Source organism: Parasteatoda tepidariorum, chromosome 4 (assembly GCF_043381705.1).
Source record: "Parasteatoda tepidariorum isolate YZ-2023 chromosome 4, CAS_Ptep_4.0, whole genome shotgun sequence".
Taxonomy (NCBI): Eukaryota; Metazoa; Arthropoda; class Arachnida; order Araneae; family Theridiidae; genus Parasteatoda; species Parasteatoda tepidariorum.
In genome coordinates, this window is record NC_092207.1 from 98,870,826 (window position 1) to 98,888,112 (window position 17,287).

Sequence of the window (17,287 nt, forward strand, 5' to 3'; positions counted from 1 at the left end):
GGTAGTCAAGGAAGGTGTTAGAAGTTATATTGATGTTCAATGAACCCATATTGAACGCTTCTGGCACGATGAGCAATGACATCATCATCAATGACGCATCCTTCATCTTCGGAGCAAAAATGTAACTTAGCAGGATGTATTCGATCTGCCAATATGTCCATAAATTGTGTAGGGTTTTGTTTACTTTCAATGATCAGGGTCTTACATCATCATCAAGATCTTACAAGATCAAGAACGTTATCATTTTACATCATCATCAATATCTTACACTAATCTGTTGGAAGCCAGAACTGATATTCATTGAACCCATTTTGAATGCTTCTGATTTTATGTGTAATGGTATTATCATCCATGACGCATCCTTCACCCCCCCCAAGCAAAAACTGTAGAGTATCAGAATGCTTTTTGATCTCCCAATATTTCTATGTATTACATAATGTTTTGTTTACCCTCGAGAAACACCAGGACATGATTTTAATACCAGCAGAACGTGCCCACATCATGATGCTCCCACCACATCTTAGCACAGTGTGAGCAAGACAAGATTGATGCTTGTCTTTATGGGTTATCGTAGAATTTGATTAAGAGCCATCATTAAAGCAAAACAAGGTGCCGCGAATCCTATCCGACCACGCACTGTTTGTCTAAGATAAGTACTCTGACCGCCACAAAGTCTGCGGCAGTCTGGTGCTATGGAAACAAGAAGAGGGCATTTTAGGGAGAGCAGCTTCGATGAAGAGGTCTCCTTTTCTCTCACCAAAACCAGCCCCGCAACCCTACTTGAAATAATCATACCTCGTTACCATAGTCACGGCCACAGCTCCAGACGAATGTCTGGCAGAGTACCTATCTTCGACAAACAGTAACCAGTTTAAAGTCTTCAAATGTCCACTGTCGTTTTTCCAAACATCCCTGCAAACGAATTCTAGGATATTGGGCAGACATGTGAGGTGTCGTCACCAGCATCCAACTATGCATCCCCATCCTTTGCAAATCTCTGCTCATCACTTGAACCGAAATCGGTCAATTGTCATCAAAAGAATAGTAGTCCCTTTTCTGTAAAACAATTCGTTGGAGATGACGCCGATCACAGTCTTCGTTAATTGTGTTCGAACCACAGTTACGTTTTCTAAACCAGCTGTTCACAATTCTTTTCGGCTACGAAACCCTAAATGGCCAACAATCTTTAACCCCGACTTCATAAAGAAAGTTTATAAAGACACTTGTGAACGCATCAGAAACTAAAACACTACTCTATTTTTAAAATATTTGATAAAGGTAGGGAAATTTTATCATTAATAATTTTAAATCATGTTTTATGTCCGACCGTCTGAATTTACTCTAGTTATGAATTTGTTTTCAGTGTGTACATATAAAAAAGCTGAAAATAAATTAAGACGAATTATGATTTTCATTGAAATTAAAACTGAAAATAACTGTAATAAATATTGAAAATGGTTATTAGGGAAGCATATCTTTTATTTACAAGTTTTGTTACTTTTGTTTTCAAAACGCGATGTTTAACACCATTATAGCAACTTTTATAAAGACTGTCTTTTTCATACTTCATATAATACATTAATAGAAAATTATGCTTTCTTAAAGGAAAAAAACTTGCCATTTCTTTTGCATTGGCTTTTTTTAAATAGTTTTGTAAAGGTAATCGAAATATTAAGTATATACTGGTATATGGATTGGATCTAAGTATATTTACAGGTTTCGAAAATGTTAATAAAAACTGTTTTCAGAAAAGCCAAACTCTTGGAACCCTTTTAACTTTTCCAGGGAACCCTAGGGCTTCCTTGGGACACCGTTTGGGAAGCGCTGTTCTAGGCAATTACTTTAGGTTCCATTGCAAGCTCCAGAAAATCTTTGACATGGTTGTTTGTCCGAGTTCTGCTGTCTTCACCAGCTAAACAAATGACATATTCTTTTTCAAATGATGAAAAATCTGTCGTTCCTATGCTATAGCTTTCTAATCTGGTAATACCCACTGCATAAACAGGTTTTCCCCACTAACGATCACTTAATCGAAAAAATCTCTCATTCATTGGCCAGTGAGTGTATAATTACTGCGTAATGTGTATTTATACACTCAATTTGACTTATGTTGACTTTAACTAATGACTATGCAGTTGTGTAATGTTGTGTGTGGTGTTGACTTTTATAATAACATTTGGTTTGGATTTGGTTTAATTCATTTCTTTTAATTACTGTTGAGACAAAAGTTTAGAAACAGATGTTCCGTGGTAAACACAACTGCTTCATTGTTTCTCCTCTCTAAACATTTATATTAAGTTCACCAGACTTAATTGAAATTAAATTTGATTTGCTATTCCAATTGACAAATTTTAATTGGAGAATTAGGCAGCATAAAGGACAAACAATGTTTTGTTCTTGTTAATGCTAGTAAGTTCATTTACATTTAAATTCAAAAGACGTGCATGTATTTAGTTTTTTTTTTCTTTTTTTCAAATAGCATTTTGGTTATAGATATTTAAAATTCATTCAGTTTAATGGAATTTTAATATTATTTCAAAGAAAATTTTATTACTTTAAATGAGTGTTTGAGGAATGCAAAATTCAAATAAGGTTTTGCTTGAATGATTTTAATATTTTTTCTTTTTGTCATAATTAAAGGTATAGAGACATGCATATATATGGTTTTTTTTTCTTTTTTTTTTCAACACAATTTTATCGAGAATTTAGGTAAATATGCTTTCATTTTTATTTCCTTAACACAAAAATGAATTGTACGAACTAGTTGGTTAAATTATCCGGCTTTAAAAATTCATATCGGTATTACTTTTCTAGTTTTTTGTGCACAGTGCACTAGAAAAAGATATAGCACTGAATAACTTTTGTTCTAATAATCGAGACTTAATGGTTCAAAAGGATGACCTCCTCTAATATTAGTGCAATCTATATTTACGCTACCAGACACAAAAACGTACTTTCTCTAGAACAAACCTTTTCCCACGGATTTCCCTTTTTGCATATTTTACAGTATCTCAGGAAGTTTTTAAGCGAACCAAAAAATATTTGTACACAATTGTAAAACTCTTTTGCTTAAAGATGGTAAATAATAATTCTTATTATAATTGTAAATAATGTTTTTTTGTAATTATTTATAATTTTTTTCTTCTAATGACTGAAAAAAATTTGAGATATAAAAATTTTTACTCTATTATAAATTACATAATTGTAAATGACTAAATTAGAATGAAATTGGCCAAATAGTTTGTAAATAGAAAATAATAATCAATAAAGAACTATCTTCAAGAACTATTTGATCGATTTTATTCGAAGTTTGTATTTTGACGTTAAAAAGTACTTAATTCAACTAAATGTAAAAAATGTATGTACCTTTACTATTAAATTTTTTTCGACTATTAGTTAAAAATATTAAACACTAAATTTTATTTTAGTTATTATTATAAAAAATACTAAATTTCTTCACTACTATTTACATGGAATAAACAAATACCCATGGATCTTGGAATATACAAAATTTATAATTTTGTTCACAACTTTTTCGATTCGCTTAAAAACTTTCCTAGATCTAGCGAAATTCGTAAAAAAGGGGGTTCTAACTTTCGAAGGATTTCCTGCTTAAACTATAGGGATCCTATTTTCTAAATTGCGACTGCCTCACATATTTTGATATTCAAAAGAAAATGTATCTCTAGCCGGAGAAAGTACGTTTTTGTGCCCGTTTTCGTAACTTAAAATGTCCCCTGTGTCATCCCCTCTGCAGAGAATCAAATTTGGGAATAAGGCATGTCCTCGAATCATCCTCGGGGATGTTTCCCAGACCGTCGCCAATAGCCCAATGTGCAGCTTTAGTGTGACGTAAATAAAGTACCTATTTCAAATATATTAAACTATGATGTCTGTTTTATCATGCGATCATGCGATTTATTTATTCAAGCATGTAAATGGATTTCTTTGTGAATACAAAATAACTAATTAGAAAAACAGCACTAATTTAAGATAGCAAAAATATACGTCGAATGTAATAATGAGATTCGATCCCTTTACATCTAAGCTTCATCTCACATCTTGTGCTATCTTCGACCTGACAAGGTTTTTGAAAGGAGCACGCATATGTATGTAAAAAAGTAAATAAATAGCTGCGTCTAGGGTTGCAGTGAGATTCGAATCACTAACTCCACGCTTCCATTTAAAGATGTGAGGACAACCAGCTGAGTAACATTTAAGTTAGTTATCTAGTGCAGCCCTGTACAGTCATTTGTATCTCTGCAAATGTGTATTGTTTATGATTTTAAGAGTTGATAGCTCTTATAGACATAAGAACAAACGACAAAAAATGAAGTCAATAGGCCCTTACTAATTAAATTAGAAGTGAAAGAGATAAAAAAAGAATCAAAAAGATCAAACTGGGCATTTTGGAGTGATCTTATTTTAATAACAATGTTAAAATTACCATCTCTTTTGGCAAAATTACCTAATATTACCTCATTACTATCAAATAGCATGATAATAAAGCCATATTTTATTGTTATTACCAAAAGTTATTACTAAAGCTCTACGGTAAAAATGATCGCTGCTTTTGTTGTTCTCATAGAGCTAAAAAACGCCGTAAATTTTGCAATATTCTGGTAGTTTTGACCACACATTTTTTTTCTTCTTAGAGTTAGAAGAAACGCGAAAACTGATTTATAGATCTTGATCATAATTTTCAAATAAGTGAAACTTTTCTTTAAATAGCATCAATGATAGATTTAAAATGATTAGCAGCTAATTTGATTTAATTATAATTCTTTTTTCATTTCAGGGTGACTATAGACTAGAGAAAATTGTACGATCCCATCTAGTCAGACTGAAAAACATGGGAAAATTAACGCCGATTATAATAGGAATTCTAATAATTTTAACTGCACATCTAAGTGAAGGTAAGGCATTCTTATTTTTTAGTCATTTCTATTCTTTAAGAATGAAAAGTTGTAAAAACTTATTACATAAGTACCCTCATTTCCAGTTGTCTTTAATAATTTCTGAAAAAAAAAGGAAAAATTATTGTTAAATCTCTTTGTTTTTAGTCAATTTTTAAAAAAAGTAAGTTTCTAACGAAACAGTAATGAAATTGGAGTAATATAATGATAAGCAACGTTTCAAACTTGCTAAGAAGCGAGATTTTCTATTCTTCAGATGCTGTCGGCTCTTTTAGAAATGCTTTTTCAGAAACGCAAGTAATAATCTCATGTTTAGAAAAAGTGTAGCTTATCACTATATTATTCCTAGACCTTTATTTCTAAGATTCTTTTAGCTTTTTTCTTTAATTCTTTTAAAAATCTAAGTGGTTGTTAAAACAATAAAAATTATCAACTACACTTGATCACGGAATTATTAATTCATTCTAATTATTAATTCCTTTTTATTTAATTTTTTTTCATTACTTGCCATTGTGACATGAAAAGACCTTCGTGTAATTAGTTCAGTACTTTTAATAAAGGAGCACATTTTTTTTAAAAAAAGTTAGTTAATGTTATAATGTTTTATAGTTGACGATAATCAAATATTTATGTAACTATTATAATATCTATTTCACTATCGTTTAAAATTGCTTCAAGTTCGTGGAAATAAAAGTATGTCAATTTTTAGCAAGTTAACCCTTTATAACGTTAAAGGAAGTATACTCCCCCCCCCCACTTTGTTCATTTTTATATGGGTAACAGTAAAGGTTAGCGTTAGGTGAAGAAAAGACAGACCAACTTTGAGGAGCCATTTTTTCTTGTGCATGATGAGCTCCTTTATTTGACCATTTTCCCCAGAGTTCATTTCTAGTTTTAAGCAGGGAATTTAGAAATTCGAATATTTATAAGCACATAGTTCAAGTTTATGGCTGATTCCTTACAGTAGATCAAATTTTAAAAAATTCCACCTGCTTCCCCACAGAGAAATTAGTTTTAATGAATTAATTTCTGGTGATAAGCTAAAAGATTTTTTTTTCTTATAAATCAATCTCGATCCCAAAAATAACTTAACATGACGAGAAAAAAAGGACGCCGTAAAAGGTTAATTTCCTGGTATAGAATTGGCACAATAAACTTTTAAGCTACGATTGTTTTAATCTAATTTTCTGCATTTTATCACTCCATACGATGCGAGAAGTTCATGAAAGCTTCCCAGTAAATCGGAAGAAATCCTCAGAAAACTGCAAGTAAATTTCATGATCAAATTTTGCAGATTTTTATCGAAATAAAAAACTGATGCAGAATTGGCAAAATGTATATTAGAAATATTTTATTCCCATGTGCTTCATTATTTTATCTTTGATTAAAAGAAAATTGCTATTTATCTTTTAGATTAAAATGTTGCTTTAAAAAAACCCGGATCGTATTTTCAAAGGATTTTTATCGTAAAAAGTACTTTTTATTTTCATAAACTTTTATGATGCAGAGGGATATGATTCAACTTAAATAGACGCGAACTGCGTAAGATAGCTTAAGAAGAAGAAAAAAGAAGCAAAAGCACAATCCTATTTGCAACTTTAAAAATATAATCCTTGTGAGATAAGTTCATCTGAGCTTGCCAGGAAGTGGAATTGTAAAGAAACGTGGAAATTCGATTAAAAAACAGAAACAACAACCGAATACATGATCAAGGTTGCTGATTTCTATCGCAATAATACTGTTGCCACAACATGATTTACAAAAGATTACTTGATACAAAAAAAACCGCTTAAATTTTTTTTTCAAAGAATAATACTACGCGGTGTTCTAATCGATGCAGACGATATTTTGATTTGATAACTTGTTTCTAACAAGTAGCATGTCTACTGTCTACTCCAATCCTCTCCAATTATTATCCTTAAGCCACGTTTTCAGGAAGGTTGTACTGTTGATTAAAACTAAAAAAAAAAGCTTTGGGGTAGTCTTATTACATACAACTTGTGCACGTTTGAGAAATTTTCGGCATCTTCTCTCCCCTTTTCAAAATAAATAAACATATTTTTAATCTCATGCTTACGTATAGTGATATAGTATCGAAAGAAGGCATCGATTATAGGCAATCAAAAAATAGGAAAGAATAGTTTTAATACATTTCGATATTATCGTAACAAAGTATCGATATTCCTCATATTCAATACTGATCATTATTAAATTTCGATTTATATTTTAGTCAACTGATATCGATTGTAATATGTCATCGATATTGAATTATGTTTTAATATGTCCCATTTTACAGTTTTAGAAATTATATTAGAAACTGAAGGCAATTGTTTAAACAAATCATCCACAAAAAATGTTGAATTTAATTTATTATGGGTTAGATAATCCAGTGTTCAAGTATTTACACACAAAATTTACTATGTGGTTGTGAGTGCAGTAGTTGTAATATATTACCACTGTTGATTAGTTGTAAATAGTTCTTATATATAATGGTTTCTAGTAATTTATTTACTTCAATCTCGTAAGTCTTCGTAAGCCACAAACTGGATAATTGATTTAATAAATAAATTAATTTGATTTAATAAAATGATTTGCCCCGATAAATTTTGCACATACAAGTGAAATCAAAATATAGCTCATTGGCTGAAATGTACAGGGAAAATGAGAATTGAAATTTACAGGGTACAGATAACGAGGATAAATTTATCAATCAGGTTATATTCAAATAGGATAATAATTTTACGTATTTTGTTTAGTCTAAGTATATATTCTTACTGTTTCTTTCTTCGTTCCTTTATTTCTCTCTTTCTTTCTTTCTTTTTTTTTTTTTTTTAATTATTACAAATTGACTTAACAACGAGTTAACTTAACCAAATTGACTTAACAGAGTACAACGAGAGAAAAATAGGGAATTTATGAATTGTAAATAATTTATTATTATTATTTCTTTCAGATAAATACATATTATAAAATTCTACTCTCCAATTTACTTTTATAACAACAAACACTACCATTAAAAAAGTTGTAACGACTAAAATGTTGTTTTTTCTAAGAATCTTTCAATGGGGCATGTCGCTATCCTATTTTTCTTTCCAAACATTTTCATCTTCAACAACAAATGAACTTAACTAGCAGCTTATCTTTTCACGCATTGTTGTTAGATATAGTGCCTACATCAAAATCTACTCGTTGCCATTATTAAAAAAAAGTTTTCAAAAAAATACTATTCCCTGAGAACAAGAGCTCGTTAATTGAGTTAAAGTACGTAAAAATCAACTCTGCAAGCTTATTTTTTTCCAAACATCATTCATCATCGTCATCGAAGAACGATGGTATAATTGATGCAGTACGTGTGATCGTTTACTTTCTGAAGCGAGCAATTTGGCCTGATAAATAGATCTAATTGTGGAGGTGTATCACGGTCATACCTTTTTTTTCTTTCTTTTTTCCAATCCAGACATAAAAGAAAATAGACGATTGCCCCACCACTGGAGCGTTTACTGGATGCGTGGAGGTCATTTCCTGTGTGTGCTGAAAATTTATCATTGCAAATAGAGAAGTTGCAATAACACCTCCCGTTTTCACCAAGGCAGAACCTCTCCCCATTCAAGGAAGAAAAACCGCTATCTTATTGTTGAATTCTTCTTTTTTATTCATCTTGAAGAGAGTTTTGTTTGAGTATTTTGATTTATATTTTTTTTAGTGCCGCGAGCGTCTGCTTAAGAAAACTGTTTATTTATATTATACGCTTGATAAATAAGGTTGAATTTTCCTGGAAGTGAATGGCCAATAATTACCGTTGGTTTCGTTCGTTTATTATTTTAACTGAAATCAATTATCCAATCGATTACACGGTGTTATTTTTTTGAAAAATATTTCTTAATTATGGAGTTTAATGAACATTCAACAATGATGAGATTGCTAGTATTTTTTTTAAATATTTCTTAATGCGAATATTTAAATCGAATTTAGTATTTTAACCCTTGGACGCAGAATTTTTATGAAACATGTTTTTTATTCCTTTTTTTTCTTCATTATTTTGTATTCATTTAGGTCAAAATAAGTGAAATATTTTGTTCAGCATTTTAATAATTTATGATTATGAAATAAAGCACGAAACACAGCTGTCATTTTCTGAATGAAAGGTAAAATCTGCCAAACCACAATTTTTCAAAGTTGCAGATATTTAGATCTAAAAGAAACAGTTAATCATCATTGAAATTTCTTTAATTCACACAATCAATTATTGATAAATATTTGAATATGAATGGGAAAAAAGACTAACTGCTTTTTTGGATTTTGAATTTTTGTGCAAATATAATTCCAATAATCTAATAGATTTTTTTAGTAACCATCAGACAGATTTTTGTATTCAAAAATACCAAAATATATTTTGCTTGCAATTAGAACGTCAGAAAAAAAATATACAAAAGAGACCAGCGGTGTCCCTTCTACGTCAAAAACTAAACAAACATTCAAAATTATCTTTAAAAAATTCCTAGTGAAATTTTTCAAATATATTTTATTATGATCGAATTTTATATTTTAACCAACATTTAATAATTTTCGCAATGATTACGTAGTGTTATTTTTTTTAAACAAAAGTTTGAAACAGGTATAATTATTTTCGAGTTTTATGTTTTAACAAACATTCTCAGGACATACTCTTGTATGTGAACGTTGAGCTTATAAACATTTCGTTAAATGACTCACCGAACCTCTTTTAAATTTTAAGTAACACTCCAAACAATGTACTTGTTGCGCAATATAGAGAAAGCATTGAAATTATCTTAACAAAAGTTTATCGCAATTTATAAAGAGCGCCCTTAGATTTATTTAAAAATATGGATTTTATTCGCATATAGTTTTTATTCGCATATTATTAATTTTACTTAATTAATCATAATCATAGCTCATTAGCATCGTAGCACAAGCTTTTAATCATTAATTACCAGATTAATATTTATATTTTTATACATTTAATAATTTTTTATTTTCATTTATAATAATTTCATTATATGTATATAATTTCATTTATACCAGCTGTTTTATAGCATGTTATGTAAATACAGCAAAACACATACTGCACATTATTGATCAAATCACTATTTTTAAATGACAGTTGTGTAGTATTGAGAGCAAAAAAATTACTGTAAACACCGTATAACATCGAAATATTTTAAAATCTGTTAACTTTTAACTGCACAATCTCTACCCAAATAGAAAAGATTGATCTATTGCAAAAATTATTACAATTATAATAAATTTTATGGTAACTTTAAGTATTATATTTTTATAATTATTGTAAAAATATTTTAATAAAGCGTATCATTTTATGTGTAATATGGTTTACTGAATGAGTTGGAACATTTCAACCATAACTTGTTATTTATTTCTGTTTGTTGAACTCTGAAGTTTGACACCGAAGAATTTGAACGTTAATTTATCGTCATTGTCCGTCAATCATTGCTTTATCCAGCCATTAAAACTTTCCCCATAAAAAAAAGTTTTGAAAGAAAGCCACTATAAAAATGTATTAGATGTACTGAACAATTCATTTCAAACTTAGGTTGTTGGATAGACGTTAACCTCAGATCCTGAGAATAAAATTACAGCGATACAATATGAAACTAGTCCAGTAGTTTTTTTTCTTCTTCTTTTGATATTTTTATTTATTTATCGCATTTTCATAATATTTCATTTGTGTATCGTTATTTTTTGTTATTTTTTTTGCTTTGTAGTCGTTACAAATTAGGTTATATATTTTTAACTGATTTGTTTGCGTTGTGCATATTATTAAGAGGACTGTTTCGTTTTGTTTATACATTTATTAAACAAATATTCAAAAAAAAAAAAACTATAGACATGGAGAAAATAAATGCGACTGCTGCTGCAATAGCAGCAAGCCATGAAAAATAGCTGATGGGAGAACTTGCTAAAATGAACTTCCTTGTTTGAAGTTCTTCAATTAAACAAGATCCTGAACGGTGATTGGTGAGGGGATAGAGAGTTCGCTTTCCAATGAAGTGAAAAGGGGTCGAATCCCTGTAATAGCGGGTCGATACGAACCCCGCATCCGGCTTGCACCGACCACATTGCTGGCGCAAAAAGTCCCCTTGCCATCAGGCTAGCTGTGGAAAGATTTCGTGGTTTTCCTCTCCATGTAACGCAAATGCATGCTGGTTAGTTCCATCAAAAAGTCCTCTACGAAAGCAAATTTCTCCCAATTCCTGATACAGGAGGTCCCTTGTCTTCTGGATTGGGCTCGAAATGACAAGGCTACGGAGTTGAACATGAGAAGTCGTAAGCTCATAAAATGGCTGTTCAACCGACGGTGTTATAAAATAAAATAAAATTAACAAGATCCTTGATTCTCTGACAGCGATGCTAAGTGGAGTGAAAGGAGGGGGTGGAGAGGGGTAAAAAGTGTCGAGGCGTACGTTTTTAATATCTAAAAAAATAAAGAAATGTAACGTTTTTTTTTTTAGAAAAATTAAAAGTTATAGGATTATTTTAGTAATTCGACAAGTTTGTACCAGAATATCCAACAAAGACTAGAGTTTGTTTTGTGCTATGTAGACTAAAGAAAAAAAAAAGAAAAAAACGCGTGTAAAGCAAAAATGAAGGTAAATAAATGAATAATTCTATAGTTTCTATAAACAAGAACCTTCCTCAGTGTTTAAACTTGAAATGATCCATTTATGTACTTTCCTTTCTGTTTTATTCACGTTTTTTACTTTAGTTTAATTAGACGAGACGATTCAACGAGATTAAGTTGTAAGACTCATTAACCGTTAGAAATTTCAAATATATATATTTTTTATTTAAATATTTTTTTTTTAAATGAAACTTTTAAAAATTGCATTTTTTTCTAAAATGGAAAAGTTTACTTGAAAATATGAAATAATTGATTTGAAATGTTGAGTTAATACATCGTCATAAAAAAATGAACATTGATAACAAAATTTTTTAAAAACAATAGTAGTTTTAATCGAAGTATTTACATAAAACTAACCATTTTCATTTCACAATTTGATAAAATGACTGTCAAATTTGTATTTTTTCAATCAAAATTTAATTTTTCACATCCTGTTGTTTTTAAAGCGTTTAAGAAATTGGGCTTTCTTAAACATAATATCGAAGATTTTTAAAATGAACGGGAATTAAAAAATTCCTTGTTTTATACTTATTCAGTCAACCGTAAAACATTAGAGCATTATCTGTGACCTCCAAAACAAACATTAGCTGATAAAAGAGTACAAAATGGCTATTTTCGTTTCCAATTTTATGAAGAAAAAAAAAACTCTCTACTACCCTGCGGATATTCCATTTTCACATTCAATTTATTCATTGTTTGATAGGTTTAATACTCAATTTTTAAAAAGTTGTTCCGGTCTGTCTCTTCATTATTTTTTCTTTTTTAAACTTTAAGTCATTTAATTGTACTGATATGTTAAACACTAGCTGCTTTCTAAGAACAACTGGTTGACCTTTTAATATAGTTAGTTTTAAGAACAGTGGAGGAACAGAACTTTCTGTGGAAGGATATATTTTTGCAACACTTCCTGATAAACGACAGTCCGTTACGAAAATCCGTTAACTACCCTGTGTGACCCTGATAATTATCAAATATCGAAATGAAACTCTTTTTTTTTTAGTTTATATTTATAATTTAATGAATTGTAAATTTTGTGGCAGAGTACAAGACATTCACCATCTCATAAAATTTTGTCCCAAATTCCAGACGATCCGTGGCAAAAAATGGGACCAATATACTCAACATCAACTTTATGCTGATATTGACTGCAGGGGGAAAATCATTGAAATTCTTAAATATACCCTGGATGATCTGCTGGCCCCTGCGAGTACACCTGACTAATTTTATCTGGTCTTATTTTTTAAACTTTCGGCTTTTAGGTTTTCTGGTTTTAAATATCTGCTTTTAATATTTTACCTCGGTACTTACCGTTTCCATGACTTTGTTCTCCCCTTGAACTGGCATCTTCATAATACATAGGACATTCGAAATGAAATCTTGCTCTTGGTCAACTTCAACTCTTGGTCTGTCCTACCTGGTGTCATCTTTGCGCGTTTATCCTTTTAGTGAAACTTTGGTTTACCTTAGAACATTTTTAATCTTTGAGGCACTTAGCCTAGAAAGGGACAGACACTTGAACTTTTAGTCGACTATTTTAATTATTCTATTAATCTTATTTTAATCTTATTTGTTTCTAATGTGGTTTTTCATATTTTACCATTTGATGTTTTACCTGACCTTACTTTTATATGTTTTTACCTGTATTTTTGACACTTTTATTGTCGGTTGATTTTATCTACTTTGATGTTTTAAGCACTTTTAATTTTTATACTGCTTTATTTTTATTTTATTTTTTCGATTTTGGGAATTTTCCTATGTGTTTCAATCTTTTTAATTTTGTACTTTTACTTTTCTGTAGTTTTGTAGTGTTTAGTTCACGTGCAAACGGGTGAAACCCTTATCCGCAAACTCCTTCGGGGGTAGGTCGGTTACTATTGGTCTTTTATTTATAATTTGATAAGAAGCATAACGTTCAAGTGAGAGACTTTAATTTTGGTTTTAACATGTTATTCGTTTTACTGTTCATGAAGGTGATGACCCCGATCATGACAAAATATCAAAATGAAACTGTTTAAATTTTTCATTATAATCTAAAATGGAACACATTGTTTGAAATTCGAAACTTGATAGAAAAGTGGTCATTTAGATTGAGTGTCGATAAGAGTATTTAACTCTAATTAAATGTATTTTAATGCGATTACCCCGATAGTTACAAAATATCGAAAGGAAACTTTCAATTTTTCTTATTTTATCTGATATGCAACACATTGTCTAAATTTGGGAAAAAACTTGTTACTTGGCATTACTCTCAATAAGGCTAATTATCCCGATAATTACAAAAGATCAAAATAATTTTTTTCTTCTAAATTTTATCTTGTATCCCATAAAAGTTCAAATTTAGTTTTCTAACCTTATGGGAAGTTTAAGAATAATTAATCAGTCATTAAATGAGAGTATTGCTTTTTACGTGTGTTGATTATTAAATTTTTTGTTAGTTTAAATGCTTCTTTTAAGTTATAAAAATTAATTGAACCTGAGTTTTCGAATCGTTTTGCTTGATGTTTTCGAATCGAATGTTTTTTTCCTTCCTAATTCTGCATATGTGCAGAGTATCATTTACATCGAACGATTTTACTTCGAACGTACTGATGAAAGAGCAAAATCATGATTAAATAAAATATCATTTATTTTTCATTAATATCAACATGCAATGACGGTACATTGATAGACAGAAACAACAATTTTCCATACCTATGCTTGCAAATTATTTTCAGAATCCGTTATAATATGAGGGAGATAAGGAAAAAATGTGCGAAAAGAGGTGTTTAACCCCTTCTTTAATTATTTCCGAATTCGGTAGCGGAAACTGTTTATCATTCACAATCACTAGTCTGAAACGCTTGATTCGTTGCAATTAAAAGGAACAATTAAGATCCTAAATAACGTTTAGAATACATCACATGAAAAAATTAAAAACGTAAAAGTAAATGTGTATCGATAAAAGAATTTAAAGACCATATAGGCTTGTACTTCAATATTTAGGCTCTGACAAAACTTGAGATTGTTCATTAAAATTTAATTTACGCTTTAGTTTATGTCCAAGAGCAAGCCTGAACCTCTTGATTTGTTTTAATTAAAAATCAAGTAGCATTTAAGAATAACGTTTTAAATGCTTCAAATAAAAAAATTACACACACACATACACATACATATATATATATATANAGAAAAACGCATTAAGCGGGATTTTCATAAAAGGGGTAACGCAAAATCCGGGATTTTTTAACATTATCGGTATGGGCAATTTTCACGGATCAGCAGAAAATGATGTAAGGAGCAGGATAATGTACAAAACGGACAACGTAAAATCGGGGTTTCACCATATATATATATGTAATAACAGGATACATCCCTGTTATCATTGGTTTTGTTTAGCTCAAATAATTCTTCAGTCGTGAGCCAAAATACGCCTTCAATAGTTTTATTTAAAGGTAGGCTGTTGGTGGTAACATTTCGCACCCTGAAGGGGAGAGGACAGCACTCTTGGACAAGTCCGACAGAGTTTTTCAGGATCACATCATGTTGAAAGAGACACGCAAAAACCACTGCTCATGCATTATATACTAACAGAAAATGAGGTAAAAAGAATCAGTCACTGCATACCTTGTAACCCTACGCATTATGGAAAATCATTTAATGCTTCCTAATATGGAAGTGAAAGAGGGAAAGATTTTAAAAATAACTCCTCCTTCAAAAAATGAATCTAATTATAATTCATTGGTATGTTTTCAGCCTTGAGGTCCCAAAATATAATATCTCTACACCTATTCTTTACCAAAGACATTTTATGAAAAGAGTTTTAATGCTTTTATTAATACAAAAGTATTTATACTTTTTGTATTACATATACAGTAAAACCTGTCTTTGTGCGGTGGATAGGGATACTTTGTACGATATACTATCTGAAATTTTTTTATGCGGTGGATATCCCTATCTACCGCATAAAAAAAGTCGGACTTAGAAAATACATCAATAATTTATGAAATAGATGAGAGAATGCTTTCGATTAAATTAAATAATTAAATTAGACCTAAAGAAATTGTAAAAATATTTAATTCTTCATTGTACATATATATGGATAAGTTTTCAAATTATACATTAAATAGTTTGCTGCTACTCGTCGTAATCCAAAACGCGCACCTTCTTGTGATGAATTGGTTGAAAATCGCTTTCGTCGCTTGAAGATAGGATTTCAATTGATTATTTTTTTGATACCATAAAGTCAATGATCAGTTTTTGTGACGACGGTCGACTGGTCAAGGAGACCGCGTAATCAGAGTTCGTCCACAACATGCATATGTACATTGATAGAAAACATTAAACTGGTTTAGCACCAGTTTAATGTTTAAGATTCTGCTAAGATTCATATACCGCAAAAAAAAAAAAAATCGCACAAAAATAAAATCGCACAAAACCAATCGCACAAAACCAATCGCACAAAAACAAAATCGCATAAAAAAGGACAGCACAAAAACAGGTTTTACTGTATATAATATAAAATTTGAATTATTGATGATTAATTGAAAATGACGAAGCCATTATGGTGGAATCGACCTATATAATTGGAAAATGTAAATATAAATTATTGTGCGACCTATCGGTTGAATCTGTTTAGTGAAATTAGTATAACGCAAAATAAAACTTTATAAATAAATAAGAGTTTGAAAATTGCAGCGAAGTATCATAGCAATAATAGACAAGCGGTTTGTTTTAAAGTCAAATCACTCGCAAGAGGGTAATTGCTATATTGAGAGTTCATTTACATCCTATGTCTAAAATAACGTATCTTGTATTCATAAAAAGAAATTCATAACCCATAACGGAAAATAAAAATTATATAGATTTTTTTTAGTGCTCATAAAGAAATATAACCTTTCCAAAATCTAAAAGGCAATTACTAGTACCCAGAATTACAAAGAAAAAAAAAAGATTTCATGTTCGGATGATTCTGCATTGTTGCTAATCTTAAATGTATCTTATGTTCCATGCGAACAAAAGCAGCATTTTTCTTTCATTTTTGTAGAGTATCTGAATAAGTTCTCCTTCAATGAATTCAGCCGTCATCATGATAGCCTGAGAAAAAACAAAAAAAATTGAAGAAAAAAAAATTACCTGTTATCGTACACTAAAAGACAAGTTGTTGAAGAGATAAAAGCGCCATTTTAAGGGGTAATTTTGTTACTCTCAAATCGTCACGGATTTCCGCGTATTCCATTTTGTGAATTTTTATGCAATTACACGTTTCAGAATATCTTATTTCTTTGAAATCGCGATTCAAGATAAATCACTGAGCTACCGAACATCAAAAAATTCGTCATTCTGAAAAAAGATTTTCTGATGTTGATCTGGACTGAAAAGATTCTCGATGCATTCTTAGCCTTTTGACGCACACCCTTTCATGTATTGTTTTCCGACGTTCTAATTAAAAGCAAAAATGTATTTTGATTTTTATTAATTTTTAAGAAATATAGTAGTTACTGAAATCTGAAAGATTATCGGAATTATATTTGTACTAAAATATAAAATCAAAAAAGAAAAGTTTAAAAAATTCTTTTTTATTCAGGTTCAAAAATTTATTAATGAATGATTTTGTAAATTTCAATGGTGAGGCGTTTCTTTTATGTCTAAATAACTACAAATAAGTGCAAGTTTGAAAAAGTATTGTTTGGAAGTGAGCCGTATTTGAAAAACGTTACCTTTGCAGAAAAAGACG

The 17,287-nt window shown here is 30.1% G+C and overlaps 1 protein-coding gene across 1 annotated transcript in view; it reads left to right on the forward strand.

Moving 5' to 3' along the window:
* Positions 1–17,287, forward strand: part of LOC107441197 (trynity) — a 52,746-nt gene that overhangs the window by 8,330 nt on the left and 27,129 nt on the right. Inside the window, exon 2 of the mRNA XM_043041940.2 lies at positions 4,799–4,916. Within this exon, the coding sequence (XP_042897874.1) occupies positions 4,853–4,916 (64 nt within the window). The 5' untranslated portion in view covers positions 4,799–4,852. The remainder of the gene's footprint in view (positions 1–4,798; positions 4,917–17,287) is intronic.